General features: G+C 37.3%; 1 protein-coding gene across 16 annotated transcripts in view; it reads left to right on the top strand.

Moving 5' to 3' along the window:
• LOC139942481 (kinesin light chain-like) overlaps nt 1-15,695 on the top strand; it is a 64,930-nt gene extending 49,235 nt beyond the window's left edge. For 6 of the 16 annotated variants that reach the window (XM_071939305.1, XM_071939323.1, XM_071939314.1 and 3 more), the window contains 3 exons: nt 3,221-3,272; nt 5,313-5,388; nt 6,588-15,695. In XM_071939305.1, coding sequence (XP_071795406.1) covers nt 3,221-3,272; nt 5,313-5,388; nt 6,588-6,649 — 190 coding nt within the window. In that variant the 3' untranslated portion in view covers nt 6,650-15,695. Of the gene's footprint in view, nt 1-3,220; nt 3,273-5,312 lie in introns of those variants that run through there. The other 10 variants (XM_071939391.1, XM_071939359.1, XM_071939340.1 and 7 more) reach the window with 8 other exon arrangements.
• Nucleotides 15,696-16,023: the final 328 nt, after the last annotated feature.

The following is a 16,023-nucleotide window of genomic DNA, read 5'->3' as shown; positions in this document are numbered from 1 at the left end:
TTTTATTAGGTATAATGTAATTCTATATTTGCTGATATTTACTGGCCGTGTTTTTCAACAACCAACATATTGATCCTGTCAAATTTTTGTTTTCAAAAAGGAAAGAAGTAACTGGAAACATTTATTCAGTTTAAAAATGGGTATAGTACATGCCTACTGACATATAATACAGACATACTAGTATAATAGACAGGGATATACAGTAAGTATCAATATGCCAATAGTACTTCTTGGTAACAAGGACATGTATCTCCACCATGAAAGTTTCAAACCCTACTCATGTACATGATGTCACCACAAACCTTACTACATTACATCTCCACCATGAAAGTTTCAAGTCCCACTTATGTACATGGTGTTGTTGTTAACTTTACTAAATGGTATTTCCATTATGAAAGTTTCAAATCCTACTCATGCACATGGTGTTCGGCAAACCTCGCTACATGGCCGAGTGGTTAAGAGCACCAGATTCAAGCTCTGGTGTTTGATCAGCAAGTGTGGGTTCGAATCCCGGTTGTGAAACTTGTTACGTAAAATTAGGGAGGTAGTGCTTTCTGCTCTTCCGGCCAGGCTTCGGATTGCCGAATGGACTGTAAAAAGGGTAGCCCTGTTTCAGCCCTAAGAGTAGGTGGCAACAGCCTCTGGAAAAAAATAATTGTAGCCCACACCTTGAAGTGGCCTTCAGGCCTTGTGTGTCTGGCGACTTGCATACAAAAAAAATTACATCTCCACCATGCAAAGTTTCAAATTCTTCTCATACATGGCATTACCACAAACCTCGCTACATTGTATCTCCACCATGCAAAGTTACCAAGTGTATGGTGTTCCTACACACCTTACTACATTGAGTCTCAACTATGCAAAATAACAAAGGTACAGAGCAAACTCATGAACTTAGTGTTACAACATAATTCTTACCATGCAAAGTTATGAAACCTACTCATGTACTTGGCGTAATCACAAACCTCTCTACATTATATGTCCGCTTTACAAATTTACAAATCCTATTTCAATATTACAATCATAAGGGTTATCGCAAGCATTTTGTTGGTCTCTCATTTTCATTGTAGTCTCACAAACTTCATGAGATAATTAGGGACATGTTCAGATTAGGCTTTGCAGAGATATGCAGATTTAACTTTAAAAAAATAATCGCTAATTTGATTTGAGGAAAAGATATTCGGAATATTTAGGAATAGGAGTAAGTCTTGTAAATATCACCTCTTGGAAAGGTTATTTTGTTGTTACATAATAATTGTTACATTATTGAATGGTAATGAGATAATGCAGAATTTCTGCCTGTTTGTGTAATTTTTTACATTTATTTGGTCACATTTTATTTTCAGTGGATATATTTCTTTTGGATTCAAGACCGATCCAAAGTGCATGAATTTTCATTTTAATTGTACAGAGAACATTCAGCTGATTGTATATATATAAATATATTTAAGTTCTTTTTTGTTATATAAAGTATCTTGTCATATTTCTTTGTTTGTTTAAAAATGTGACGATATACCAAGATATAAACTTATGCGAGAAATAAGGCGATTTTAAGTTGAGATGTTTATCATTATCACACTAATATTTAAAGGCAGTGAAAACTATTGGTAATTACTCAAAAAAAATATTAGCATAAAACCTTACTTGGTAATAAGTATGGAGAGCTGTTGGTAGTATAAAACATTGTGAGAAACGGCTCCCTCTGAAGTAGCGTAGTTTTCGAGAAAGAAGTAATTTTCCATGAATTTGATGTCGAGACCTCGGATTTAGAATTTGAGGTCTCGAAATCAAGCATCTGAAAGCACACAACTTCGTGTGACAAGGGTGTTTTTTCTTCCATTGTTATCTCGCAACTTCGGCGACCAATTGAGCTCAAACTTTCACAGGTTTGTTATTTTATGCGTATGTTGAGATACACCAAGTGAGAAGACTGGTCTTTGACAATTACCAATAGTGTCCAGTGTCTTTAACAATTGGATGAGAAAGAACCATCCCCAGTAGTCATGAAGTGGGCTTATGTTCCTCATGGTGAAATATTTGTCAATCTTTGAGAGGGTCAAGCAAAACAAAGATCAAGAAAAGATGAAGAACAATCAAGCATTTTGACGACGATTCTTTTTAAAAAGAGACAGTCATGTTTCAGTTTCATTATTTCAGGGCTGTATGGTTTGGAAAACTGGTAGTGCTCTCCGTTTTTCGAACACAGCAGAGTCTTTTTTTAAAGGCTGAAAAAAGTGTACACTTAAAAAAAAATCAATCCTAGATAATGTAGGATTGGTGTTGGTTGTTTCCGTAACTTCCTACTCATGTCTGATGAAGCCACTAGTGTAGTGGTGAAATGTCACTGAAAAAGTTACGAGTTCGTTCTCAATTTTTCATCCATATATTGGAATTGGTGAAATGAACAATTACCAAACTTTACACGTGTTTCAAATTGTGACCGTCCAAAATGCTCATTGCTCTTCAGGCTCCCATCTGACGAATGCTTTGCTTCAATTCTGAATAATAAGTCACAACGGCCCACCTCCATATTGTGTTGTTTAACGTCAAACCTGCAACATAATCCACTGTACTCCTCCAACTTCATGCGAGATATGTGCAGAACTCAAGCCTACATCCGTATGGACTTTTAAAGGGGTAACCCTGTTTCAGCCCTAGGAGTAGGTGGCAACAGCCTCTGAAAAATAAAATTGTAGCCCACACCTTGAAGTGGCCTTCAGGCCTTGTGTGTCTGGCGACTTGCATACAAAAATAAATTTTAAAAAAAGTAACAATATGAAGGGCATTTCTAGCAAAAAATTCCATAATTTGATCATCATCATTCAGCAAAGACTCGAGTCTGTGGCTGCCTCATCCTCAAATTGTAATGGGGGCGCACTCCTGGAGTCGCCGCCATCACTTGATCTCTTTCAATCGCTGCTCTTCTCAGCTCTAATTTGTTGTTTAACTCCAAACCTGCCAGATATACTTGGTATCGTGAGTTTGGTTTTTAAACAAAAAGGATATTTTTCAACTGGAAAACATGTGGATGATGTTGTAGTGTTGAAGTTAGTTCCGCCAAAGAAAAAACACACAAACATCTGATTTTTTGTTTTGGTTCGACATCCTGTAATTGCATGTGAGTAGTTCTTGAAACAACTAACAAAGCGAGATGTTTTTTATCTGTGTTCTAATTCTAACGTTGCCCATTCCCCTGCCTTCCTCTCCTTGCTTTTTACAGCATGAAACGAGCTAGCTCCATGTCAGTCCTCACCAGTCGGGGAAATGATGATGTAAGTAGACTTCTCAAAAAGACATTTTAAAAAACCGACAACGTCCAGAAAAATTACCCGTGAGAAATATGAAATTGCTCTGAAAATAAACCTGGGAATAAAGCCCTGTTCTTACTTCCTGCAAATGCGAATGCGATACAAAATTTGATGTTACAAATTGGCAATGAATATTTCGCATCAGTTGAAATGTGCTCAACTCCTGCAGCGAAAACATGGCTGTGACGTCAACATTTGTATCGCATTGGCAGGAAGTATGAACAGGGCTTTATGCTCTTTAAGAATGTAATGTACTGGATATTTATTCAGACCCCAAAATATGTTTTATGAAGATAGTGAAGAATCAATGAAACATTTTTTCGTGTTTTTGGGGTGTGTAACCAAACAGAGAAATATTGTATCATAAGTTTGTGCTTACTGTGAATTCTGCGCTTACAGCCGATAGGATCTCTTAATAGAACAATGTAAGCTCAAATTTCCATGGTAAGCAGTAAGCAGTGCCTTGAATTTGGGACCTGATTGCATCTTTGAGCAAATAAAAATCTCTGCCCTTAGATATGGTCAGTTATAATCCTAGATGAAGAGAAGCAATTTAAGGATTTTTCTGAAAACTTTTAGTTGTTGGCTAACTCTGACATTCAAACCAACAACCGACTCATTGATTGAGCTTAACCACACAGACTTTTTTTTTTTTTTGGGGGGGGGGGGCATTTATTGTTCAAGCAGCATTCATGTAGTTGATTGCCAGAGACAGAATCTAACACTTCATGCTTAGCTTCTTCTGCATAACTCACCTAGGCCCTGATTTCATTAAACTGCCGAGAAACGGACAAACTTGCTTAGCAAAAGCAAGCAGGGTACCAGCCACAAGGTCCACACACCACATGACATTGTGGCTGGTAACCCATTTCTGCTAAGCAAGATTCTTTTGTGCTTAGCGTTTGATGAAATCAGGCTCTAGTTGTCCGAGTGCATGCTTATTTTTCAAGTAGACATACCATACTTTTCATAGTGCTTATTGCATTACCACTCCCTCGAGAAAACCTTTATTATTAATAATAATTGATAATGCCGATTGCAAACACTCGTTCATTTTGGTTTAACTCGTATACATCGTTTTTCACAGAGAACTCAGGAAAGTACTGAGTATACAGTGTTAAAGGAACACGTTGCCTTGGATCGGACGAGTTGGTCAAAACAAAAGCGTTTGTAACCGTTTTTTATATAATGCATATGGTTGGAAAGATGTTTTAAAAGTAGCATACAATGATCCACACAAGTTTGCCTCGAAATTGCGTGGTTTTCCTTCTACTGTGCGAACTATCACCGTCGGCCATTTATGGGAGTCAAAATGTTGACCCCCATAAATGGCCGACGTGTTAGCCGACGAGGTAAAAGGAAAACCACGCAATTTCGAGGCATGTTTGTGTGGATCATTGTATTCTACTTTTACAACATCTTTCTACCCATATGCATTTTATAAAAAACGGTTACAAACGTTTTTCAAAGACCAACTCGACCGATCCAAGGCAACGTGTTCCTTTAACACACATCAGTGTATACGGGTAGATCCAAAATGATTATTCTTTATCCACGATGCAAACTTAACATCTATTAAGATCTTATCGGATTTTTCAGGAGACTTCTCAGTTCTGAAAAGAACTGTCTTGCTTTTTTAACTACTACATATACCTAGGTGGAAGGTATAGAAAATTGGCTGGGACTACTACTTTAGCTTATAGGATCGTTATTAACTGCACTACCGCGGTGTGAGTTCTTAAATTGGTCTCAACGTTCCGACTAGCTTGTTCTAGTCTTTTCAGAACTAAGAAGTCTCCCAAACAATCGGATAAATCAACTCCGGGGTAGTAGAATATATAGCAAGACGGTTCTTTAAAGAACAAACTCTACTTGGCAATAAGTAGATACACACATGGTGTTACCGCAAACCAAATATATATTGATACCTCACCATGCAATGCCTCAAATGATATGTTAAGATCTTGATGAGTTTTTTCTGCTTGATGGTTTTTACCCTTACAGGCCGGCCCTCCAATACAGCTCAGTCAACGTGGGCGAGTGGGAAGCCATGACAACCTCTCCAGCCGACGCCAGACAGGTAACTTCTGACCACTCAACTCTTCTTCGTCTTCTGTAACATAAAACACTATACAAAGCTTCGCTGCGGCGGGCAGGTCAAAATTCCAGTTGAATCTAGTTAAAACTGGGTTTAACTGTTGAAAACCAAGTGATAAACTAGTTAAACGTGGTTAAAACCAGGTTGTTTAATATGTAGACTGGACAAAATCAGTTGGTTTATACAATTAAGCATAGTTAACATGGTTAAACATAGTTCAAACCAGTTGGTTTTATATATAGATTGGACAAAACCGGTTGGTTTATACAAACAAACATAGTTATCCTAGTTGAAACCAGTTGATTTTTAAAGGAAATTGGACACTAATCCGGCTAAACTAGTTGACCCAGTTAACTGGGTTTAACTGTTATTTTGACCTGGGTAGGGATCAGCCACCACGACCTTGCTGACCCACGTCGTGTATTTTGTCAAAACAAGGAATGTATATCAGTGTTCTATTCGCATTGGAAGCACAATTAATTACAGTTGGAAAGAATTGTACAAATTTAGCCATCAATGGTGTTTTATTAATAACGGTGACCGTCGCGGCAATGTATTCAAGATCCATGTTGAGTTTTGTTATGGTGATAGTTTGTGAACGACGATGCTTGTGTAATAACAGTTCCATGCTTTAGAAACTGGAAAACTAGAAGGAACAGGGTTATGGAAACAAATGTTGACTTGAATACTAACTCGCATGGACTATAAAGGTGGGGACCTTTTCAGCCCCAGGAGTAGGTGCGACAGCCCTGGAAAAATAGTTGATTTCTAGCCCACACCTTGAGGTGGCTGGCCTCCAGGTCTTGTGTGTCTGCATAAAAATATATATATACATGTACATTAAAACAAAACTTGCCTCTGAAGAAGGTCCGGATTGGATTGAAAGCTAAGGCCATCTACCCTATTCATTATAAAACAAAACTAAGGTAAATTTAAGCTAGAATCGTGAAGCTGTGACAGTATGAACAAGTTTGGGCTACAATTTGAAACTTTAGCTACCTATAGCTACCGAGCAACCACGGTAGTCTAGGTGGTAAGACACTGCTCTAGAATTGCAAGGGTCATGGGTTCGAATTCGAAAGTACTGTGTATAAAGTGTTAACACACATCGGTGTATGGGTAAAAAACCAAAATTAATAATTTGAAACTTGTTGTTTTTTTCACATTTTTTTGTTTTCTAGATGTCCTTAGTGTTGAAATAGAAGGATCACAGGAGCATGTCGAAGAACTTCCAATAGCTTAAAAAAAAGGTTAACATTATTTGGTCATTTTACCTCAACAGAAATGCCACTCACGTACTAAAATAAAACCACAGAAAACCTTACGCCTCTCATCCCCATGTATGGCTTTGGTATTTCCTATCATGGAGCCAATGATACTGAACCCATTTGGTCTCATTTTGTATCATTCCCGATTACTCCAAAACTTGCAGATGTTTTGGAAAGTTGTCAGAGTTACCTGCTATCTGTCTTTGACAAAAAACAAACTCACATCGGGGAAAGTTTTACTAACAAAAACTCCTTCCACTTGCACTTGACATATCATTCCTCATCACATTGTTATTTAACCAGATCAAATATTCCTATAACAGACTCTTTGGTATGTTTTATAAATCCGGGATCAACAAATTTGTCTTTTTTTTTTTAACGGAAACCTTTTTTCAAAAGTTTGTTGAAATTGAGGTACAAGTCAGAATCTGTGGCTACTTAGAATTGCTTTTGATTTTAAACTATAGTCCTATGAAATATATGAAGCAAGAATACTCAACTATAAAATCCTGCCAAATTTTCAGCAATTACTGCTTTGTCTTCTTGCTTAAAACAAGCATTATTTCGTTCACTTTTACATCTTGGTCAAGAGGCTCCATGGGAGGGGGGGGGGGAGGTCTGTACCATTCATCATTCAATCACCCAAGGAAGAACATCATAGAAATGTAATTTCTTTCGTGAGCATGAAGGAAGAAAGTGCAATCGTTACATACAATTTGACTCCTAAAGTGGCAAACTAAGGGGCAGACAGTGCCCTCTTGTGACATCACTGCAATGTTTTTTTTTATTGTTGGACTATTAGTCAATAGTCAGATCCCCCTATTCCCCCCCCCATTGTTATCATTCATAGTGAAGTCTGGAGAATATACAAAAACCAACTTGGACTGTCATAATAATAATTACAAAGACTTTTAATGCGCACATATGTACCCTGCTGGGTGTTCAAGGCGCACATCATACAAAGTGCAGTCGAGGCTAGAGTATAAACAAAATCAACTTGATTGTCCTTGAAAACATTGCTTGCAGTGGGTTCTTCGGGTACATGTACATACTGTCATCTCGCTTACAAAAAAAACTATCGCACAAACTGTCATCTTGCATAAGCTATCACCGTATTCACTTCATAACATGGATGTCAGTGCATTGTCATGGTGACCGCTATCATTATTATTGTATATATTAAATCTTGTCTTATCTGGTAATGAAATAATTATAAATGCTTGGTACTTACATTAATTGGCATCCATTTTGGACTGGACTTTGAGATTGTAACCCTCATGTTTAAAAGGGCAAGGCCATTTTCACTTTGCGAAGGGCACTTCCATTCGAGAAACTGAATGTCTATGGCACACTCTTGAAAGGGCACTAAGGCAAAGACCAGGGCATCGCAGCACTCCGTGTTATTCTAGGCCCGGTGACTGTAAATGAAATGGTTCTCGGTTTTGGGTATGAGGTTGAGACAATAAAATGCTTTAATCAGTGATTTTTTCAATGAGGAAAAAGGGAAAAATTAAAGTTTTAATCTCAAAGTCCAGTTAACCAAATGTCATTCCTCTATGTTCTTGAGTGGGAGCTAATGAAGAATACGTGGCCCTTTCTCACAATAGCTGTCTTCAAAAGAATTACTAACAAGTCCTTAAAAAGCACTGTCCCACTCCGTCCTTTCTTGCTGTTTTTAAAGATGGAAAGTCTAAGGCCGTGTCTGAAATAGCAGCTTCATTGTACGGCTATGGCTAGATTTCCGCATCATCATGCGTTGAAGTATAGACCATGTGAACTTTGTTTACAATACTGTGTGACCTTGTGCATTCGTTGGGTATTGATTCTGGCAGGCAAATTACTACACTAGTCCTATTGGAAACGTGGCATTTTGTGTCATAATTTCCACATAAATCCAGGAGTTATGAAAGTAAAAGCTGGACAGGTTTTGAGATGTGCCCCCCTTTCATCATATCAAAAGTTGATAAGAATTAGGACAGTGCAGTTTCCATAAAATAGAAGATTATGTTTTCTTCCATTGAGCTGTTTACAAATCGTGCCTGCAGGTTCTTTGGCTTTTTTTGTAAACATGTGATGTCACAGGTCACATCGTCTATAGAGCGTCCTAGCAACACACTTAGTAACAGTTGTAGCGGTAGATCTAGCCGCCAATTCAGATACAGCCTTACCTCAAAAACAAGATTTAAGTTGGTGTGTTAACTCTTTATCTCGCACCAATTATTTTCTTGTTCAAATTCTGCTGAGAGCTGAATGTTGACTCTATGTCTGGTACCCAGAAGGCAGCAACAGAAAAAGGCCATGTATTCCAATTAGACTGGTTCATCACAACCCGACTGGTGTATTTCTTGTATTATTGTAACCATAGTTTGACAGTATATAAAAATATATATGTACACTATAGTGTTCAGTGTAAATGTGTAATTAATGTATGCCGGTAAACACATGCATACGTACATTAAGCGATTCGCTACCAGTATTTTTTGCAGTGAAAATGTGTATTAGGAAGATCTGCTCCGTTTGGGGCATTTGTACACAACTTTTGCCTTTTGAATACAGAATTTAGGGAAGAATTTGTTGTGGATGAGTGAATGAAAAGTTTTATTCCATAAAGGAAGTCATGAGAGATTGTTCTTAATGTAAGCATTAAACAGGCTCAGAGCTTCATCGGGCACGCGTTATAGACAGGGCAAGGGCACCAAGGCATTTTCTCCTTGGTAAAGGGCACCCTTTGAGGAAATTGTAAATTTCTACTGGAGTGTTCAAGGGCACCAAGGCAAACCAGGGGCATGAAGGCAATCGCCTTTGTTGCCTCTGTGAAGTATCGAGCCTGCTACATTATGTGGACTTCGGAAGTAGACAATTCTCTACATTGATTTGTAACAAACTATGGTCCGAAATTGTGCAACTTGGCATCATTTAAAAAGTCCAGCACAAAAGCTGAAAATCTTTTGGATGGTTATTGTCATTCATTGATGAAGCAGATCTATACATTTTCACTCCAAAATGCAGCATTCTAAAAAAGGCCATAGTCTTGCTCAAATCTTTTTTTTTTTTATAGACATCAGGATCGACATAGGTATATCTTCAGTAGACGCTTTTGGGGATTTTTTTTTTATAACTTTAAAATATGAGCATTAAAGAAACAGTCAGTGTCGATGCTTTACAAATTGTACATAAAGCTGTGCCTTTTAAATTGGGTATAAATTGGTAGTTATGGTATTTGTCAACCCATTGTTGTACATCTGGATGGCAGGATTAGGTAAAAGAGTACATGTATATGTTTGAGGAAAATCTTGGGATAGCGTTTGGTATCTGTCAGTGTCGCTGTTGAAGTAGAATTTGTTCTCATGTTTTTGTTAGCATTCAAAATCACTGAGGCAACATTTTGCCGTTTGTGGTGGGTTTTTTTATTATTAGAACTTCCAAACAGTGTATGCCAAAATGTGCTCCCAAGCATGTTGCGCCTGTATGATAGAAAATGTTGTTAAAAACTGAAGAAATAACTCAAAAGCAATACGGACAATAAATGTTTGAGTAATTACACATTTTAAATCCATTGATTATTAAAATGCTTACTCCCTGCTAGATCATTGAACCTTTGGTGCACTGGACCAGTAGGAACTAATTTCATAGAGCTGCTTAGAAGCACAAAAAGTAGCTAAGCACAAAACAATTGTGCTTACCGGGAAAAGGATACCAGTCAACTGGTTATTAACATCCACATTAACTAAATCAACCAGCCAAATATAGTCGACGATTTCAAAGTGGTAAACTGAAATACCTTTTGGTGTATATCATGGTTTTCCTTTGAATTGTCTACTGGTCCTGATTTGGAAGATGATACAGACAAGCTGGAATTTTGGGAGTGTTGTATTTGTACTTGGAAAGCAACAAACTATCAATGTTTTGATACCTCATTTTTAAGTATTTTTCTCTATGAAGTACTTGTACTTTATACCATTTATTTTGAAGTATTTTCCTTTATAAAGTACTTGTACTTATAAGGATCCATGTACTTGGTACTCATTTGTTGGACTCTGTTCACAGAATACTTGGTACTTGGAGACTTGCACTGGTACTCGATGGTCCAAGTACTTGTACTTGATGGTCCAAGTACTTGTACTTAAGTACTACTCTGCAAACCTAGTACTTGGCAGTACTTGATACATGACTGAAAAGTATTTCTACTTAGAGATCCGTGTACTTGGTACTCATTTGTTGGACTCTGTTCACAGAATATTTGGTACTTGGAGACCTGCACTGGTACTCGATGGTCCAAGTACTTGTACTTAAGTACTACTCTGCAAACCTAGTACTTGGCAGTACTTGATACATGACTGAAAAGTATTTCTACTTAGAGATCCATGTACTTGGTACTCATTTGTTGGACTCAGGTTTCAGAATACTTGGTACTTGAAGACTTGCACTGGTACTTTGTTCAAGTACTTGTACTTAAGTACTACTCGGCCACCCTAGTACTTGGCAATACTTATACATGACTGAAAAGTAGTTGTACTTGGAGATCCATGTACTTGGTATTCATTTGTTGGAATCTGTTTTCAGATATCAGAATACTTAGTACTTGGATACTTGCACTGGTACTTGCCAATACTTGATACATGACTGAAAAGTACTTGTACTTGGAGATCCATGTATTTGGTACTGAGTTGTTGGACTCTGTATTCGGATATTAGAATACTGAAATTTTGTAGCAGTTTTGGGGTCCCAATGAATAGCATACTAATAAAGATAATAGCTGTTAATTAGGATTAGAAAACCATCCTTGCTAATTTTTTAAACAAACCTTAAGCAATACATAAATGTACAGTGTAAGACTGTTCAGTTTTTTATAATAGATGAAGAAATCAAGTCTCTATACACTATTGGTAACACCTCTGACTATCCCAAATTTCCTTTAAAAAAAACACATCAAAAATATTGGGGGTTTTCTTGTTCTCTTTGGTGAGTTGTGTATGTAACTATTTCTTTATAAATAGTTGATTTACAAATTGGTTGGTTTCATTTAACCGTCTCTAAGAATTAACAAACTGGAAAATTTGTATTTTTTTTATATTTTTAAATCTTGCTTTTAGTTCCTTGTGAAACACTTTAAAAAAATTTAATGATGCTTCTCGAACCTTCTGGGTTGATGAATTTACAAACTGGTATAAAAACTTTATATTGTAAGTTATCACACAAGCGCGAGTGGAATACGAAAAAATATAGCGCTTCTGCGTCCTGTATCCAACGAGGCCGAGTGCTGGAAAGATAAGTTTTTTTAGTTTTTTTTCTTGTGTATTTGGTTTGCGGTAACACCATGTGTATATCTACTTGCTACGTAGATTATGTTCGTTTGAGAACTTGTTTTGCTGAGTATATTATACTACCCGGGAGTAGGTTTTTGGGAATTCGGGAAACTTCTCTACTACCGCGGAATAGATTTTCAGAATTTGGAATACTTCTCCACTGTTGCAAACTAGCTTTTAGAGTTTGAGATTCTTCTGTCCTCTTTTTTTTTATACCTGTTATGGAGTCTAAAATTGAGTCGTTACCAAAAGTGTATATGGACTTTATTTGTTTATTTTGATTAACTACCTGTGTGTTTTTTGAGTTGAAGATAACTCCTTCATACTCGTGTACCCTACGTGTATCAAATGCAATATAATCCTGGTAGATGACATAACTAGACAGATAGACATCAATTTATGAGTTGTAGGTTGACTGTAGTCGTAATACTTGCATGATACATCCCTCTCAGAAGAAGCAGGGTTTAATATCTGTCTTTGAAAGGCAGGGTATTTTTTAAGTATCTGCCAAAGACCATTATGCGCACTTTGTGCATAAAATAACACACCTAAAAAGTTACAAGAAATTAATGAAAGAAAAAACACCCTACACCCTTGATGCAAGAAACTGTGAGCTTGCCTGAGCTGAAACCTTTTTAAGATGCAACTTTTTGGTGCTTCAGGGTGTAGTTTCTAACAATACTTTCTAATATTGACAGCTCTTCAGTGCTCTTTACCTAGTAGGTTTTTTTTTTTCATTAAGTATACCCTGCCTTCAGGCTGAAGATTATGAAGAAAGGGGAAAAAACATATTTGGATGGATCTAAACCCTGCTTCTTTTGAAGTTTTATACTAGATCATATTTTTGTCAAGCAATAATTTCATAAGCAAGGTTGGTTCAATTGTGTTTGTCCTTTTTGATTTTGATTTTTAAGGGAAGTTGGTATTACCATAGTCTTGATTAGTGATGCTGTTTTTTGCATTTAGTCACTAGGCTGGCTCAGAGGGACTGGGCAAGTCTATGAATCTAAATTGAAATTGGGCAAGATGTTTGTGTGATGCAGATATCTCTTCTCCAGTAATTCATGTTGCACTATTGGCAACCACAGTAACAAAACAAACGTCGCAAGACTTGTACTACCACAGACTGGCAAGATGTATTTTGAAGCAAATACTTTAAAATATGAGTTGGAAACCAGTTTGGATTTTTGTTTATGTAATTTTTGTCCCCTTCTCGTTTTGGGAATTTTATATCCTATGATTTGTGTGTGTAGGTTGGTAAAAGAAGTAACAGATTTTGAAGCTCAAGCATATACATGTACTCTTAGTATAAGACTCGATATTATAAGTGTATGGACTTTGCGTCTTATAAAGCTCCTAATGTAATACATTACATTCCAAATGTTCAGAATTTCCCAGTTAACATAGCACCTTGTACAAACCTATATAGTTGTCAAATGTTCATACCTAGAACATTCAAGCTAAAAGATAAATGTACATCTACAGCTGGGAAATTATGTATCAATTTTAAATGTAAAGAAATGGTAAAGAAATGGTAAACTTGGGCAGTTTTCATGGCTGCTTTAAATTCAGATTCTATGCGCTTACAGTCACATAGAGCTGCTGAAGCGCAAATGTAACTAAGCACAAACAATTATGCTTACCAGAACAACCATGTGGCATGCACCTGGTATCCTGCGTTTTACGCTGAGCAGGAAATTGTAAAGCACTGGCATACAGCTAGACTTGACTCAAGTCCTAATCCCGTGCCAGCGCCACAGAAAACAACTGTTTTCCAGGCCCCAACCTGTTCCGCTTGATCGCTGCTGCAATAACTACATTTTGACGATGGGGGTGCACTTGTCTTATGTGACTGCTGGCGTGTTACGTGTTTGGGACCTCACACTATAAAGGGACTTGAATCAAGTCTAGCATACAGCCAACATTTCGAATGATATTTTGCCCGGGACAAAAGTTACTCATTTAAATTATATGTAAATTTGTTTGTAGGTAGTGTAAATTGGACATAATTACATGTAGCGTCACTGTTCAAATGAATTTTACCAATTTTTGCTGTTCGCAATGGCAGGGCTGCACATACATCTTCCCAAATTAACTTATTATTCAGATGTGTGAGGGTTTTTTATGATTTTATTAATTTATAGATATTTATGAATGTTTCTATTTGTCTCCTTAAATAAGCTAAATATAACACGGTACAGGGCACTATCTCAGCAGGGCTAAAAAAAAATTGCGGGAAATCCACAAGACTGCATGACTTGTTGCCCAGAATCTTCACTGGGCCGGGATTTTTATTTACAAGTCCAGAATCAAAATGAGAAGAGACTAGAATCAGAATGAGAAAACGGTTTTATCATCTAATTTGTTTCATATTTAAACAAAACAATAAGAGAAGATTAATCTATTCTGTTTAAAGACAGTGGACACTTTTGGTAATTGTCAAAGACCAGTCTTCTCACTTGGTGTATCTCAACATATGCATAAAATAACAAACCTGTGAAAACTTTAGCTCAATTGGTCATCGAAGTTGCAAGATAATAATGAAAGAAAAAACACCCTCATCACACAAAGTTGTGTGCTTTCAGGACGATAGTGTTCACTGCCTTTAATGGGTGATACTCAGCAAAATTGAAAGATATTTGTTAGACTCAGACTCAACATTTGAACACCTTTTTTTTTAGAGAAAGATGTTGAATTGGGAAAGACCACTTGACTTGTCCTGTCTTGAGTTTACTGGCCCGACACTGAATCATTGGCCTTTGGGCCAGTGGTCCAGTGTAAAATTTGAGCCCTGTGTTGGAAATAACAAAGAATTGCTAAAGCATTTTCACTGAGTGTGTTCGTCGTCTGCTGATGGCTGTCAAATTATCATCGGTGGCTCGCTCAGAGTGAAATTATCTAGGAATATCATTCAAGATATTGGAATATTATGTGGACTCGACAATCGCTAATAGTTGCTTCATAGAAATTGTATAGGTTAGAAATGATCCGTAGATATACTGTCCTCAAATTGCTGCTGCTTGTTAGAGGATCCTATTAACCAGGGCCCAGTTTTGTAAAGCCTGTAAGCACAAAAACTTGCTTAGCACAACAACTTTTGCTTTATAGGTCACCAGCCTGTTATAACAGCTGTGCTGGTACCCAGGTCAGTTCTTGCTTAGCCAAGAAATTTGCTTAGCAGAATTTCTGCTTAACAGCTTTATGAAGTTGGACCCAGTAGATTCTTATCATGGTATGGCCATCTTTTTTGGATCTCTCGAGTACACACACGCATTGACGGCTATGGGACCAGACTGTTGGTTATCCTGTTTACAAACTGACAAAGACAGTTATAAATCTTGTCTCATAAAAAGGGACCTGACTGTTGGGTTCCCTGTCACACATTGGCCAAGATGGTTATCTAATCTTGTTTCATACAAAGGGACCAGACTGTTGGGTTCCCTTTTCACACATTGGAAAAGATAGTTATCTATCTCATTTCAAACAAAGGTACCAGACTGTTTCGACATATTACCCTCACTTCAGTAACATTAGGATGAATTTGATAAAAAGAAAGATGGCTGTGCCGTGATAAGGATCTATTCTGTTCAAGTTGTCTTGCTTCAAATGAAACAGCTCGACCAAAGATTGGTGGACGTTTGTGTGAGCCATGGGTAATTTTACATAACTATAATTATTTCAATGTGAAATAAAGATAAATTAATGCTGTATGAAATGATGCTTTTTCTTGTTTTTTATTTCTGTGTAAAAAGACTCCTTGCTATAATTATGACGTCAAAAGCGCAAACAGTGTCCTTGCCTGAGGTCAAAAGGAGAGTGACCCATCATTGGCGCGTACACACATTCACAATCTCATTGTTTGACCCAGTGATGTCTGACTGTGTTGACTGGTCTGAAAACAAGCACAATGAAGGCTCGTATCACCCTTAACAAATTACTGGATCTGCACATACCAAGTGGCGCGAGCGGCCAACGAGTAACCCCTTGTCCCATTTTTTTTTTCGAAATGGTTGGCAAGCAACTTCGCTCTGAGTCCGCTAGAG

The sequence above is a fragment of the Asterias amurensis genome, chromosome 1, assembly GCF_032118995.1.
Source record: "Asterias amurensis chromosome 1, ASM3211899v1".
In the NCBI taxonomy this organism is placed as follows: domain Eukaryota; kingdom Metazoa; phylum Echinodermata; class Asteroidea; order Forcipulatida; family Asteriidae; genus Asterias; species Asterias amurensis.
Note: the sequence above shows the minus strand (reverse complement) of the source record. Positions and strands in the feature narration are given on the sequence as shown.